The sequence below is a fragment of the Artemia franciscana genome, chromosome 2 (assembly GCF_032884065.1).
Source record: "Artemia franciscana chromosome 2, ASM3288406v1, whole genome shotgun sequence".
Lineage (NCBI taxonomy): Eukaryota > Metazoa > Arthropoda > Branchiopoda > Anostraca > Artemiidae > Artemia > Artemia franciscana.
In genome coordinates this window covers 9,651,302-9,664,114 of record NC_088864.1, presented here as the reverse complement: position 1 = coordinate 9,664,114, position 12,813 = coordinate 9,651,302, and the positions used below count along the sequence as shown (strand labels likewise).

General features: G+C 34.8%; 1 protein-coding gene across 1 annotated transcript in view; it reads right to left on the bottom strand.

Moving 5' to 3' along the window:
• Positions 1–1,708: 1,708 nt before the first annotated feature.
• LOC136034085 (xaa-Pro aminopeptidase 1-like) overlaps positions 1,709–12,813 on the bottom strand; it is a 127,969-nt gene continuing 116,864 nt past the window's right edge. The window contains exons 19-20 of the mRNA XM_065715213.1: positions 6,249–6,347; positions 1,709–1,930 (exon numbers count right to left, since the gene is read on the bottom strand). Coding sequence (XP_065571285.1) covers positions 1,739–1,930; positions 6,249–6,347 — 291 coding nt within the window. The 3' untranslated portion in view covers positions 1,709–1,738. The remainder of the gene's footprint in view (positions 1,931–6,248; positions 6,348–12,813) is intronic.

Sequence of the window (12,813 nt, the reverse complement as noted above, 5' to 3'; positions counted from 1 at the left end):
CTTCGGCTTGAATACATTCGTTTTGAGCAGCTTCCTCGGCTGTTGCCATTGTAGGTTCTTCAGTCATTTTACAATTAGAAATTTCTCTTTCAACGATCTTCTTACAATTAAAAATTTGTATTTTGACTATTTTCTTAAATACCTGTGTCCTGGTCGTCATTTATATTCCCTCTGTCCCTGTCGTCATTTGTGTCCCGGTCTGTAATTTCTCTTTGAGTGTTTTTTCTTTTTAGTTTTTTTTAGTTTTTTACCTTTTTTTCGATTTCAGTTTTCTTTTTCTTCTTTATTTTTCAGCGTCACTATGAAATACATATCGCCGAACCTTTGTTTTTTTTAACTAAAATCTGGTAGGCATTGATGACCTTATCCAAGTCAAAATCCCAAACCCAATCATCATCACTATCATTTTCAGTTTTGATATGTTTTGACTCTTGCTGTCCAGGTAGATTTTCATCTAACTACGTGGTTTTGCGTTCTTTAGCCGCAAGCCTGTTTTCTTGCTGTTCTTGTGATTCCTCGGCACGCTTTCTTTTCTTACTTTCTCTAAAGGCCGCAAGTTTTTTGGCATAGACTCTTTGAGCAGCTTCCTCGGCTGTTGCCATTGTAGGTTCTTCAGTCATTTTACAATTAAACATTTTTCCGTTCACGATCTTCTTACAATTAAAAATTTGTCTTTTAACGATTTTCTTAAATACTTTGAATGACGTCATCGTCATAACAAACATGACGACAACTAACTTCATGACGACATGATGACATGACGTCACTCGACAGACATAACCCACAGACAACTTATTTAGATATATATATATAGATAGGCTAGATGAATAATCATGATTTGTTACGTTTAGATATTCATTTATAAGATACAAATCATAAATCATCGCAAGTGATTGCAGCGCTAGTCCTTAGGACTTTCTTTTTGCTGCAATGATTTATTAGTGGTTTCATTTTATTTATGTTTATATTATGGACAGAAATAAAACCTACCTACCTACCTATGATCATGACGGTCTTTATTAAAAGAAAAATATTTTCAAAATCAGGGGTGAGCAGCTGATTCAAATATTTTTACGAGAAAATCGCAACTTGGTAGTTTTAAATTTGGGATAAATCCATTAACTGATTCTTTTTAAAATGCTCATGAGCAGGAACCTCATCAGATTCATAAAAATCCGATAATAATTTTACAGCTCTTTTGAAACTTTTTATAAAATTACTTGCCCATATAAAGCATCCATATCGAATATATGGACAAAGTGTAGAAAATAAAACATTTTTATAATCAGTTTCGGGACTAGATTTTTAATTTTTCGCGTCGGCTCAAGGTCTCTGTTTAATTTTTCAGCAATCACACTTGAATACTTTTTCCACGACAGGTTTTCATCAATTAAAATACCAAAATACTTCGTTGTTTTGCTAATCTTTGTATCACATTTCCTCGAACCATGATTTGGTCATTTCCAGTCACGGTTAGTACTCAAACGTTAATTAAAATTAAAAATATTATTAATAAGGATTTGAATTGTTAACATTATAAAAGATTGTTAAAGCATGATAATTTCAATTGACTTTTTTTGTTTTGATAATTACTGGTCATTACTGGATTTTTGCTATTATATAAATTATTATTATTCAACACTATCTATGTAGTTTACTCATATTTTATCTTACGGTATCATTGTTGAAACAACTAATATTAACACAATTACAAAAGAATGCACCTTATACTTAATATTTACAAAAAATAAAGAAAAGAAAATATTGCTGGTATCAACGGCAGCATTGTAGTGGCAGATGATTTGCAGTCTTCAGTAATAAAATTTGTTTTCGACATCATCCAATGGAAACCATCCATTCGACCTTGCTTTTTCAGTGCGTCGCCAACTTCTAGTCGAATTCGACTATTGTATTCATTGAGCCATTGCTTCTGCAAGATAATTAAAGAATTCTATTCAAAAGTGGCTCTTCCATGCTCAGGGTGGAGCATATGGGGGATTCGACCTATTTATTTATCTAAGCTAAATTTAAATGCAGTCAGTAATTTGAGTGTTCTAAAAAAAATAAGGAAGAAAAGGTGTCTGTTAAACAACAAAAATTTTATTTCAAGTTGTTTTTCGGTCTGGCAGCTTTTATATTAGATTCAAAGCTGCCTTCAAATTATTGTATCTCTCACTTTTGTTGCATGATGGGTTTTTATGGCACTTGGTATTAACCAAGTGACCTATAGCAATCGCAAATTCTGTCGGTCTGTCTGTCTGTCGGTCCCGGTTTTGCTACTTTAGGCACTTCCAGGTAAGCTAGGATGATGCAATTTGGCAGGCTTATCAGGGACCGGACCAGATTAAATTAGAAATAGTCGTTTTCCTGATTTGACCATCTGGGGAGAGTGGGGGGCCGGTTAATTCGCAAAAAATAGAAAAAATGAAGTATTTTTAACTTATGAGCGGTTGATCAGATCTTAATGAAATTTGATGCTTGGAAGGATATCGTGTCTCATAGCTTTATTTTAAATCCTGACCGGATCTGATGGCATTGGGGGGGAGATGGGAGGGGGAAACCTAAAATCTTGGAAAACACTTAAGAGTGGAGGGATTGGGATGAAACTTGGTGGGAAAAATGAGCACAAGTCCTAGATACATGATTGACATAACCGGAACGCATCTGCTTTCTTTGGGGTAGTTTGAGGGGGGGTTAATTCTGAAAAATTAGGAAAAATGAGATATTTTTAACTTACGAACGGCTGATAGGATCTCAATGAAGTTTGATATTTAGAAGGATATCGTGTCTCAGAGCTCTTATTTTACATCCCGACCGGATCTGGTGACATTGGGGGGCAGTTGGGAGAGGGAAATCTAAAATCTTGGAACACTTAGAGTCGAGGGATCAGGATGAAACTTGGTGGGAAAAATAAGCAAAAGCCCTAGATACGTGATTGGCATTACCGGAATGGATCCACTCTCTTTGGGTAGTTGGGGGGGGGGGTTATTCTGAAAAATTAGAAAAATGAGGTATTTTTAAATTACGAACAGGTCATGGGATCTCAATGAAATTTGATATTTAGAAGGATATCGTGTCTCAAAGCTCTTATTTCAAATCCCGACCGGATCTGGTGATGCTGGGGGGAGTTTGAGGTGGGGGAACCTAAAATCATGGAAAATGCTTGGATTGGAGGGATCGGGATGACACTTGGTGGGAAAAATAAGCAGAAGTCTTAGGTACGTGATTTACATAATTGGAACAGATCCGCTCTATTGGGGGGGGGGGGTAATTCTGAAAAATTAGAAAAAATGACGTATTTTTAACTTACGAAGGAGAGATCGGATCTTCATGAAACTTCCTATTTAGAAGGACCTCGTAACTCAGATATCTTATTTTAAATCTCAACCAGATCCAGGGTCATTGGGGGGGGGCAGTTAGGGGGGACCGGAAATCTTAGAAAATACTTAAAGCGGAGAGATCAGGACAAAACTGGATGGGAAGAATAAAAACCTGTCTAAGATGACTGACATAACCGGGCCAGATCTGCTCTCTTTGGTGGAGTTGGGGGGGAGGGTAATTTTTAAAATTGAGATATTTGTAGCTTACGAAAGGGTGACCAAATCTTAATGAAATTTGATATTTAGAAGGATCTTGTGCTTTAAAGCTCTAATTATAAATTCCGACCAGATCCTGTGACATTGGGGGGAGTTGGAGGGAGAAATCGGAATTCTTGGAAAACGTGAAAATTGGGGTATTTTTATCTTACGAATAGGTGATCGGATCTTAATGAAATTTGATATTTAGAAGGAATCCATGTCTCAGAGCTCTTAATTCAATTCCCGACCAGATCTTTTGGCATTGGGGGAATTTGGAGGGGGAAATGTTGGAAAACACTTGGAGTGAAGGAATCGGGATGAAGCTTGGTGGATAGAATAAGCAAATGTCCTTGATACGGGATTGACGTAACCGTACTGGATTCACTCTCTTTGGGGGAGTTGGGGGGAGGGGTTCGGTGATTTGGCAAGTCTGGTGCTTCTGGACGTGCTAGGACGATGAAAATTGGTATGCGTGTCAGGGAGCTGTACAAATTGACTTGATAAAGTCGTTTTCCCAGATTCGACCATCCGGGGGGCTAAAGGGAGAGGAAAAATTAGACAAAATTATGTATTTATAACTTACGAGAGGGTGATTGGATCTTAATGAATTTTGATATTTAGAAGCACATCGTGGCTCAGAGCTCTTATTTTAAATCCTGACCGGAACTAAGCCTCTGATTTTCCTTTCAAATCAATCTATTGTTTCTTAGAATTTTCCTAGAGCTCATACCACATGAGCTCTTGGCTCTTAGCTCTTCTTGCCTCGTCACAAGTATAAAATCTTAGGAATAGGCTACCATAAATAACAAGTCCAACTCTTATATTGCAGGCAAGCATATACTTAGTCAGCTGATAATAAAAAAGGACAGAGGGGCGAGGAAAGAGTAAATTTTCTGTGAGTCCCCATCTCTGGTGGGCACCAATGTTTGCCTAAGGCATGTGATAGCAGAATATTAGAGACTCAAACAAGGTTTACTTCTTACTTTCTGAGACTAAAACTGCGGACTGACACTTAAATAATAAAAAGTACCTTGTCCCCCTTTCTCGGAAAAAAAAACGGTTAGAAGAAAGTAAACAGAAAAAGAAAAATTCTTAGTCTCATGATTGTTAAAGATTGTATATGTTTGTCAGGGTTGAAGCCAAATTCTTTTTTTTTCTTTTTTTATGCAGTGTACATTACTTAATGTTAGATGTTAAAGGAAAAGATCGTTTCTATTGTACAAAAATTAATTGCTTCATAAATACTTTTTTTTTACGCAGCCGGCTCACTAGAAACTGAAACTAAAAAAAAAACATAATTTTGATATTAATGGATAAACCAAAAGAACTATAGTTTTATGCTGATTTTAAATATATAAGTTTCATCAAGTTTAGTCTTACCCATCAAAAGTTACATGCCTAAGAAATTTTGCCTTATTTTTGGAAAAAGGGGGAAGCACCCTCTAAGAGTCATAGAACCTTAATGAAAATCATAACATCATGTTCATCATATTAGAGAACCCTACTGTAGAGTTTTCAAGCTCCTATCTGAAAAAATGTAGAATTCTGTAACTTTTGCCAGAAGAAAGAGCATGGATGGGTCTTTATTTGTTTTTTCCCTAGGGGTGGTCTTTTCAACTCAATGGTCCTAGAATGCCGCGAGAGGGCTTATTTGAATGAAAATTAAAAGTTTTAGTGCCCGTTTAAACAAAATTAGAACTTTACCGTAAAGAGAGAGGCATTGATGAGGGTGTAAACCCCTTATATACGAAATAATTTCTGCTTGTTTTAAGTTTTAATGCTGATTCCTACTTTCAGTTAAATTCTTTTTTATAATGCACCTAAATTGTAGTTTTTCTCCCAAAGACTAAGCTAATCAAACAGAGCAAACTTCTTGAGTATGTTCTGGATAATGCACAAGCGCTAAAACTTAAATAAAAGTAGAACGGAACAAATTTTATCTGTTCAGTTCGGGTACTCGACAATGAAGTTACGATTCAAATTCCAACATTCTTAAGATCACCAGTCTTTTGTTTTTTTTAAATAAAATCTATTGATCTTTACTGTTCAATTACAGACATTTCTATTTTATTCCTTTTTAACAAGTAGGTTGTTTTTTCGTTTTTTTTTCACACGAAAAAATCGCAATTTTGCTCTCCCTTGCAACATTGGCTAAGGGTGACAATATTATTTATTGACGTTACGGAAATATAGAGATTAATATATATATATATATATATATATATATATATATATATATATATATATATATATATATATATACTGTTCATTGTTTTTAGCTATAAAACAGGGCTACCTGTCGTCAGCATATTGCCCCTTAGACGGTGGAAAAGTATAAACAAACATTTTACTGTGCTCTCCTCTCGTTCTTCTGCTCTGATACAATATGCTATTCTTCCTGTTGTATTCGTAAAGAAGCATTAGCATCGTCTTTGAGTTTTGTAAAGATGTTTTTGAATACTTTTAGTTCTGCAGAGATAAAGCAATTATTAAGGATCCTCGTTCAAATATAGCCAAATTAAGTATGCTTAAAATTTAATTACAAGTAACTAAGGAAGTAAAAAAAATTTTCTGAAGTGGGTTTTATCTGATTGTAGTTTAAATAAGTTAGGACACAATATTACATCTAGCTGTTGTAAGCAATTTCATTATTAAGTGTTTACTACGTACCTGACGAACAGACAATAGTTCTGTAAGAATCAGTGATGGCTCAAATGGGACTAATGTGATGGGCTCAAATCCATAGTAATTAATGCCACCAAATTGATACTGAAAAGAACAGTTCGTTATATCAAAAAGAGTAAATAAAAATCATGCCAAGCATTGTATAATTTTAGTTCCAAATTGGGGTACCTGCAAAGTCATAACTGTCAGAAAAGAATACTAGACCACTTCCCTGTAATTAATTTGCACAATTTCCTTGACACAATACGTAGTTTGGAAGAATAGGACGAAAAGTCTTCGAAAGAAGAGTAGAATAATGAGAGACACAGTAGTGACAGGGCTTAAGTACAGCTTTAAACGTAATTAATTTGCACAATAATTTGCACTTTACTTTGTGTAATTAATTTGCACAATTTCCTTGACACAATACGTAGTTTGGAAGAATAGGACGAAAAGTCTTCGAAAGAAGAGTAGAATAATGAGAGACACAGTAGTGACAGGGCTTAAGTACAGCTTTAAACGTAATTAATTTGCACAATAATTTGCACTTTAATTTGTGTAATTAATTTGCACAATTTCCTTGACACAATACGTAGTTTGGAAGAATAGGACGAAAAGTCTTCGAAAGAAGAGTAGAATAATGAGAGACACAGTAGTGACAGGGCTTAAGTACAGCTTTAAACGTAATTAATTTGCACAATAATTTGCACTTTAATTTGTGTAATTAATTTGCACAATTTCCTTGACACAATACGTAGTTTGGAAGAATAGGACGAAAAGTCTTCGAAAGAAGAGTAGAATAATGAGAGACACAGTAGTGACAGGGCTTAAGTACAGCTTTAAACGTAATTAATTTGCACAATAATTTGCACTTTAATTTGTGTAATTAATTTGCACAATTTCCTTGACACAATACGTAGTTTGGAAGAATAGGACGAAAAGTCTTCGAAAGAAGAGTAGAATAATGAGACATACAGTAGCGACAGGGCTTAAGTACAGCTTTAAACGTAATTAATTTGCACAATAATTTACACTTTAATTTGTGTAATTAATTTGCACAATTTCCTTGACACAATACGTAGTTTGGAAGAATAGGACGAAAAGTCTTCGAAAGAAGAGTAGAATAATGAGAGACACAGTAGTGACAGGGCTTAAGTACAGCTTTAAACGTAATTAATTTGCATAATAATTTGCACTTTAATTTGTGTAATTAATTTGCACAATTTCCTTGACACAATACGTAGTTTGGAAGAATAGGACGAAAAGTCTTCGAAAGAAGAGTAGAATAATGAGAGATACAGTAGTGACAGGGCTTAAGTACAGCTTTAAACGTAATTAATTTGCACAATAATTTGCACTTTAATTTGTGTAATTAATTTGCACAATTTCCTTGACACAATACGTAGTTTGGAAGAATAGGACGAAAAGTCTTCGAAAGAAGAGTAGAATAATGAGAGACACAGTAGTGACAGGGCTTAAGTACAGCTTTAAACGTAATTAATTTGCACAATAATTTGCACTTTAATTTGTGTAATTAATTTGCACAATTTCCTTGACACAATACGTAGTTTGGAAGAATAGGACGAAAAGTCTTCGAAAGAAGAGTAGAATAATGAGAGATACAGTAGTGACAGGGCTTAAGTACAGCTTTAAACGTAATTAATTTGCACAATAATTTGCACTTTAATTTGTGTAATTAATTTGCACAATTTCCTTGACACAATACGTAGTTTGGAAGAATAGGACGAAAAGTCTTCGAAAGAAGAGTAGAATAATGAGAGACACAGTAGTGACAGGGCTTAAGTACAGCTTTAAACGTAATTAATTTGCACAATAATTTACACTTTAATTTGTGTAATTAATTTGCACAATTTCCTTGACACAATACGTAGTTTGGAAGAATAGGACGAAAAGTCTTCGAAAGAAGAGTAGAATAATGAGAGACACAGTAGTGACAGGGCTTAAGTACAGCTTTAAACGTAATTAATTTGCACAATAATTTGCACTTTAATTTGTGTAATTAATTTGCACAATTTTCTTGACACAATACGTAGTTTGGAAGAATAGGACGAAAAGTCTTCGAAAGAAGAGTAGAATAATGAGAGATACAGTAGTGACAGGGCTTAAGTACAGCTTTAAACGTAATTAATTTGCACAATAATTTGCACTTTAATTTGTGTAATTAATTTGCACAATTTCCTTGACACAATACGTAGTTTGGAAGAATAGGACGAAAAGTCTTCGAAAGAAGAGTAGAATAATGAGAGATACAGTAGTGACAGGGCTTAAGTACAGCTTTAAACGTAATTAATTTGCACAATAATTTGCACTTTAATTTGTGTAATTAATTTGCACAATTTCCTTGACACAATACGTAGTTTGGAAGAATAGGACGAAAAGTCTTCGAAAGAAGAGTAGAATAATGAGAGATACAGTAGTGACAGGGCTTAAGTACAGCTTTAAACGTAATTAATTTGCACAATAATTTGCACTTTAATTTGTGTAATTAATTTGCACAATTTCCTTGACACAATACGTAGTTTGGAAGAATAGGACGAAAAGTCTTCGAAAGAAGAGTAGAATAATGAGAGACACAGTAGTGACAGGGCTTAAGTACAGCTTTAAACGTTATTAATTTGCACAATAATTTGCACTTTAATTTGTGTAATTAATTTGCACAATTTCCTTGACACAATACGTAGTTTGGAAGAATAGGACGAAAAGTCTTCGAAAGAAGAGTAGAATAATGAGAGATACAGTAGTGACAGGGCTTAAGTACAGCTTTAAACGTAATTAATTTGCACAATAATTTGCACTTTAATTTGTGTAATTAATTTGCACAATTTCCTTGACACAATACGTAGTTTGGAAGAATAGGACGAAAAGTCTTCGAAAGAAGAGTAGAATAATGAGAGACACAGTAGTGACAGGGCTTAAGTACAGCTTTAAACGTAATTAATTTGCACAATAATTTGCACTTTAATTTGTGTAATTAATTTGCACAATTTCCTTGACACAATACGTAGTTTGGAAGAATAGGACGAAAAGTCTTCGAAAGAAGAGTAGAATAATGAGAGATACAGTAGTGACAGGGCTTAAGTACAGCTTTAAACGTTGATTCTTCTGACGGTTGTGGATGGATTTTTTCCAAGTGCTGGATATTTTCAAAAAAAATTATCTCTGGAGTCTGTTTCGCCATAGTCTAACTGTAGTATTTCTGATCATAGGATTTACGATAAACCTCATTTGATTCCATTTTCTAAAGCGATAACGAAAGAAAGGCTAAGGTGGCTACCCCAGTTTTACGGATGAACGATGATAGATTGAATAAGATTGTGGCTATCCACATAGGGCTAAAAGTGAATGTGGTCTTCCCCGAAAGGAAGACCTGGAGAATTAACTGAGAAAAATGGAGAATTAAGAATTCACAAGAAAGAAATTAAAAAAAAAATGAATCTGAGGAGAAGAAGCAAAGAGTGAGACTTCGAAGAGATTGGGGTGGAGGAGATGTGTAACTCTTCTGGGCTCAATTGGCTTGGTAGAGTGTTTAACACGAGAAAACTTCATGATACAGACAAAGTCTCAATTATTCCTTTGATTTTACGACTGGTGAGACCTAGTCCGCAGTGCATGGGTGTTTGGAAAAAAATTGCGTGAGGATTCCGATCAGTTAAAGACACTAGACCAGTGGGGATGTTTCCTGCCTTCTACCCCTGTGGTCGTTAATTAACAGTTTCACTACTTAAGTATAGAGGGGCAAAAATAATTTTTCGCCGAACTATTAGCATTAGTTTCAGTTTGTTTATCTTAAGCAAATGTTGAAAGCCCTACTTTTGGATTTTGGCGGAAAGCATTTGAATACTTTTCCTTATAGTAGAATAATTGAATGCTGTTCAATGCTTTGGATAGGTCATGATGGAGGAGGAGCGTTCGTAGCTGTGTTGATTTTGGGCGGCTTTGTGTTGCTAGTATTAGAGGTAGTAGAATAGCAGAATTATAACCTATAAAGGTCCAACACTCACAGAGGTGGTTAAAACCTATTTCTGAAATTACATATCAATATCACATGTCTATTGGCGCCTGACACTCAGCATTTTCAATGTTTATATTTAATTTCATGAATTTGTACATACTGGTGACATCATGAAAATAAGTTAGTCTTGTAATTAGGGAGATACAGTTTAAATATCTTGGAATTTAGTGTCTTCATCAGATGATAGTAGTATGCATATTTATTCATCCTTGATACATATGATGGTATTAAACCAAATAGGAGACAAAAAAAAACCCTAGAAAAACGGCTGAGCCAGCAGTGACAGCATAATGCTTTCAACGATAACCATAGAAGGTCTACAATTGAAGCTACTAGCCCCTCGAGACGTCATTACGCTTACCTGGGTCTTACGCAGTACTATATCCCACCTGTATATTACACAATGTATATTTCAAAGGAATACAAATTGTAACTTTTTTTCATGTTGTGCCAGAAATGCATGGTATGCAGGCATTTCTCCAAAATAACACAAATTTTGTCCCAGGCCATCAAGAGTCAGTACCCATTAGGATGGGAAGGGGTGGAGGTAGATAAGTTATAACACAGTCCCAGGACATAACTTAGGCTTTAGATCAAATCTTAAAACTTCCTTTTACCTACCCCAGCTGCTTTCTAAGATATCAGAAAGCCTATCATCTAGAAATTTACCACAATAAAAACGATGTTTGGTAAAGATTAAATAAAAAAACAAGTTTTTTGAAATGAAAGTAAGGAGTGACATTAAAACTTAAAACGAACAGAAATTACTCCGTATATGAAAGGGGCTTTTCCTCCTCGACATCCCGCTCTTTACGCTAAAGTTTTTCATTGTTTTAAAAAGTAGAGTTGCGAGAAAGAGTCAAACTTTAGCGCAAGGAGCGGGGTGTCGAGGAGGAAAAGCCCCTTTCATATACGAATTAATTTCTGTTCGTTTTAAGTTTTAATATCGCTCCTTACTTTCATTTCAAAAAACTTGTTTTTTTTATTTAATTTCTGAAAGTTTTTGAATTAATGCATGTCTGATTATGGCTCTCCGTACATGAATTATTAAAATGAAATTTGCATATTAATTCTATTTTTTGGCTAAATGGCTTTCTCTTAGTTTTGATCAGACGATTTTGAGAAATAAGGGGTGGGGAAAGAGGCCTAGTTGCCCTCCAATATTTCGGTTACTGAAAAAGGCAACTAAAACTTTTAATTTTTAACGAACGTTTTATTAGTAAAAAAATATAGGTAACTTAAGAATTAACTTACGTAACAAACTTTTATATTCTTATATTTTTGATTATATATATAAGGGGGTTTGTCCCCTCGTTAATACCTCGCTCTTCACACTAAATCTTATGTTTTGTCCCAGTTCTTTAAGAATGACCCCTGAATCAGAAAGGCCGTAGAATAAATAGTTGAAATTACTAAAAATTATTAAGCATAAAGAGCAAAGTATTTATCTCCTCCTAAATACCTCGCTCTTTATGCTAAAGTATTTTTAGAACCCCTCATATGCGTAATAATCCTTACTTTCAATTGAAAAAACTTTTTCATGTTTATATTTTCATTGTTTTTTTTAAATAGTAATGCTAGAAAATCCTGCACCCTTTTCATTGAATTTCTCTTCCTCCATGAAATATTCCTCCAAGGAAAGATCCTCCCATTTAGCCCCCTCCCCTGAACCCCACACCCAGACCAAAAAAATCCCCCTGAAAACGCCGGTACACTTCCCAATAACCATTACTGTATTAAACATTGGTCATTTGCAGCCCCTCCCACAGGGACTGTGGGAGGGGAAGGGGGGTTAGTCATCCCCAAAGACATAGTTATTATGGTTTTCGACTATGCGGAACAAAATGGCTATCTCAAAATTTTATCCATTGACTTTGGGAAAAAAATGAGCGTGGGAGAGGGCCTAGGTGCCCTCCAATTTTTTTGGTCAATTAAAAAGGGCACTATAACTTTTCATTTCCGTTAGAATGAGCCCTATTGTAACACTCTAGGACCACTTGGTCGATACGATGACCCCTGGGAAAAAAAAAAACAACAAACAAACAAATAAACACGCACCCGTGATTTGTCTTCTGGCAAAAAATACGAAATCCCACATTTTTGTAGATTGGACCTTGAAATTTTTTTATAGGGTTCTCTGATGCGCTGAATGCGATGGTGTGATTTCGGTTAAGATCCTATGACTTTTAGGGGGTGTTTCCCCCTATTTTCCAAAATAAGGCAAATTTTCTCAGGCTCGTAACTTTTGATGACAAAGACTAAATTTGATGAAACTTATATATTTAAAATCAGCATAAAAATTTGGTACTTTTGATATTTCTTTTAGCATCGAAATTCCATTTCTTAGAGTTTCGTTTACTATTGAGCCGGGTCGCTCCTTACTACAGTTCGTTACCACGAACTGTTTGACTAAGTCTTTTCATTTAAAAAAATTTATTTGGTAATTTTATATTCTTTAAATTTGGAGGTTTTACCTTGTTTCATCAGGGGATCCAGTATATGAAAATGTAGGTGAGGGGGGGATCAAATATATTCTTA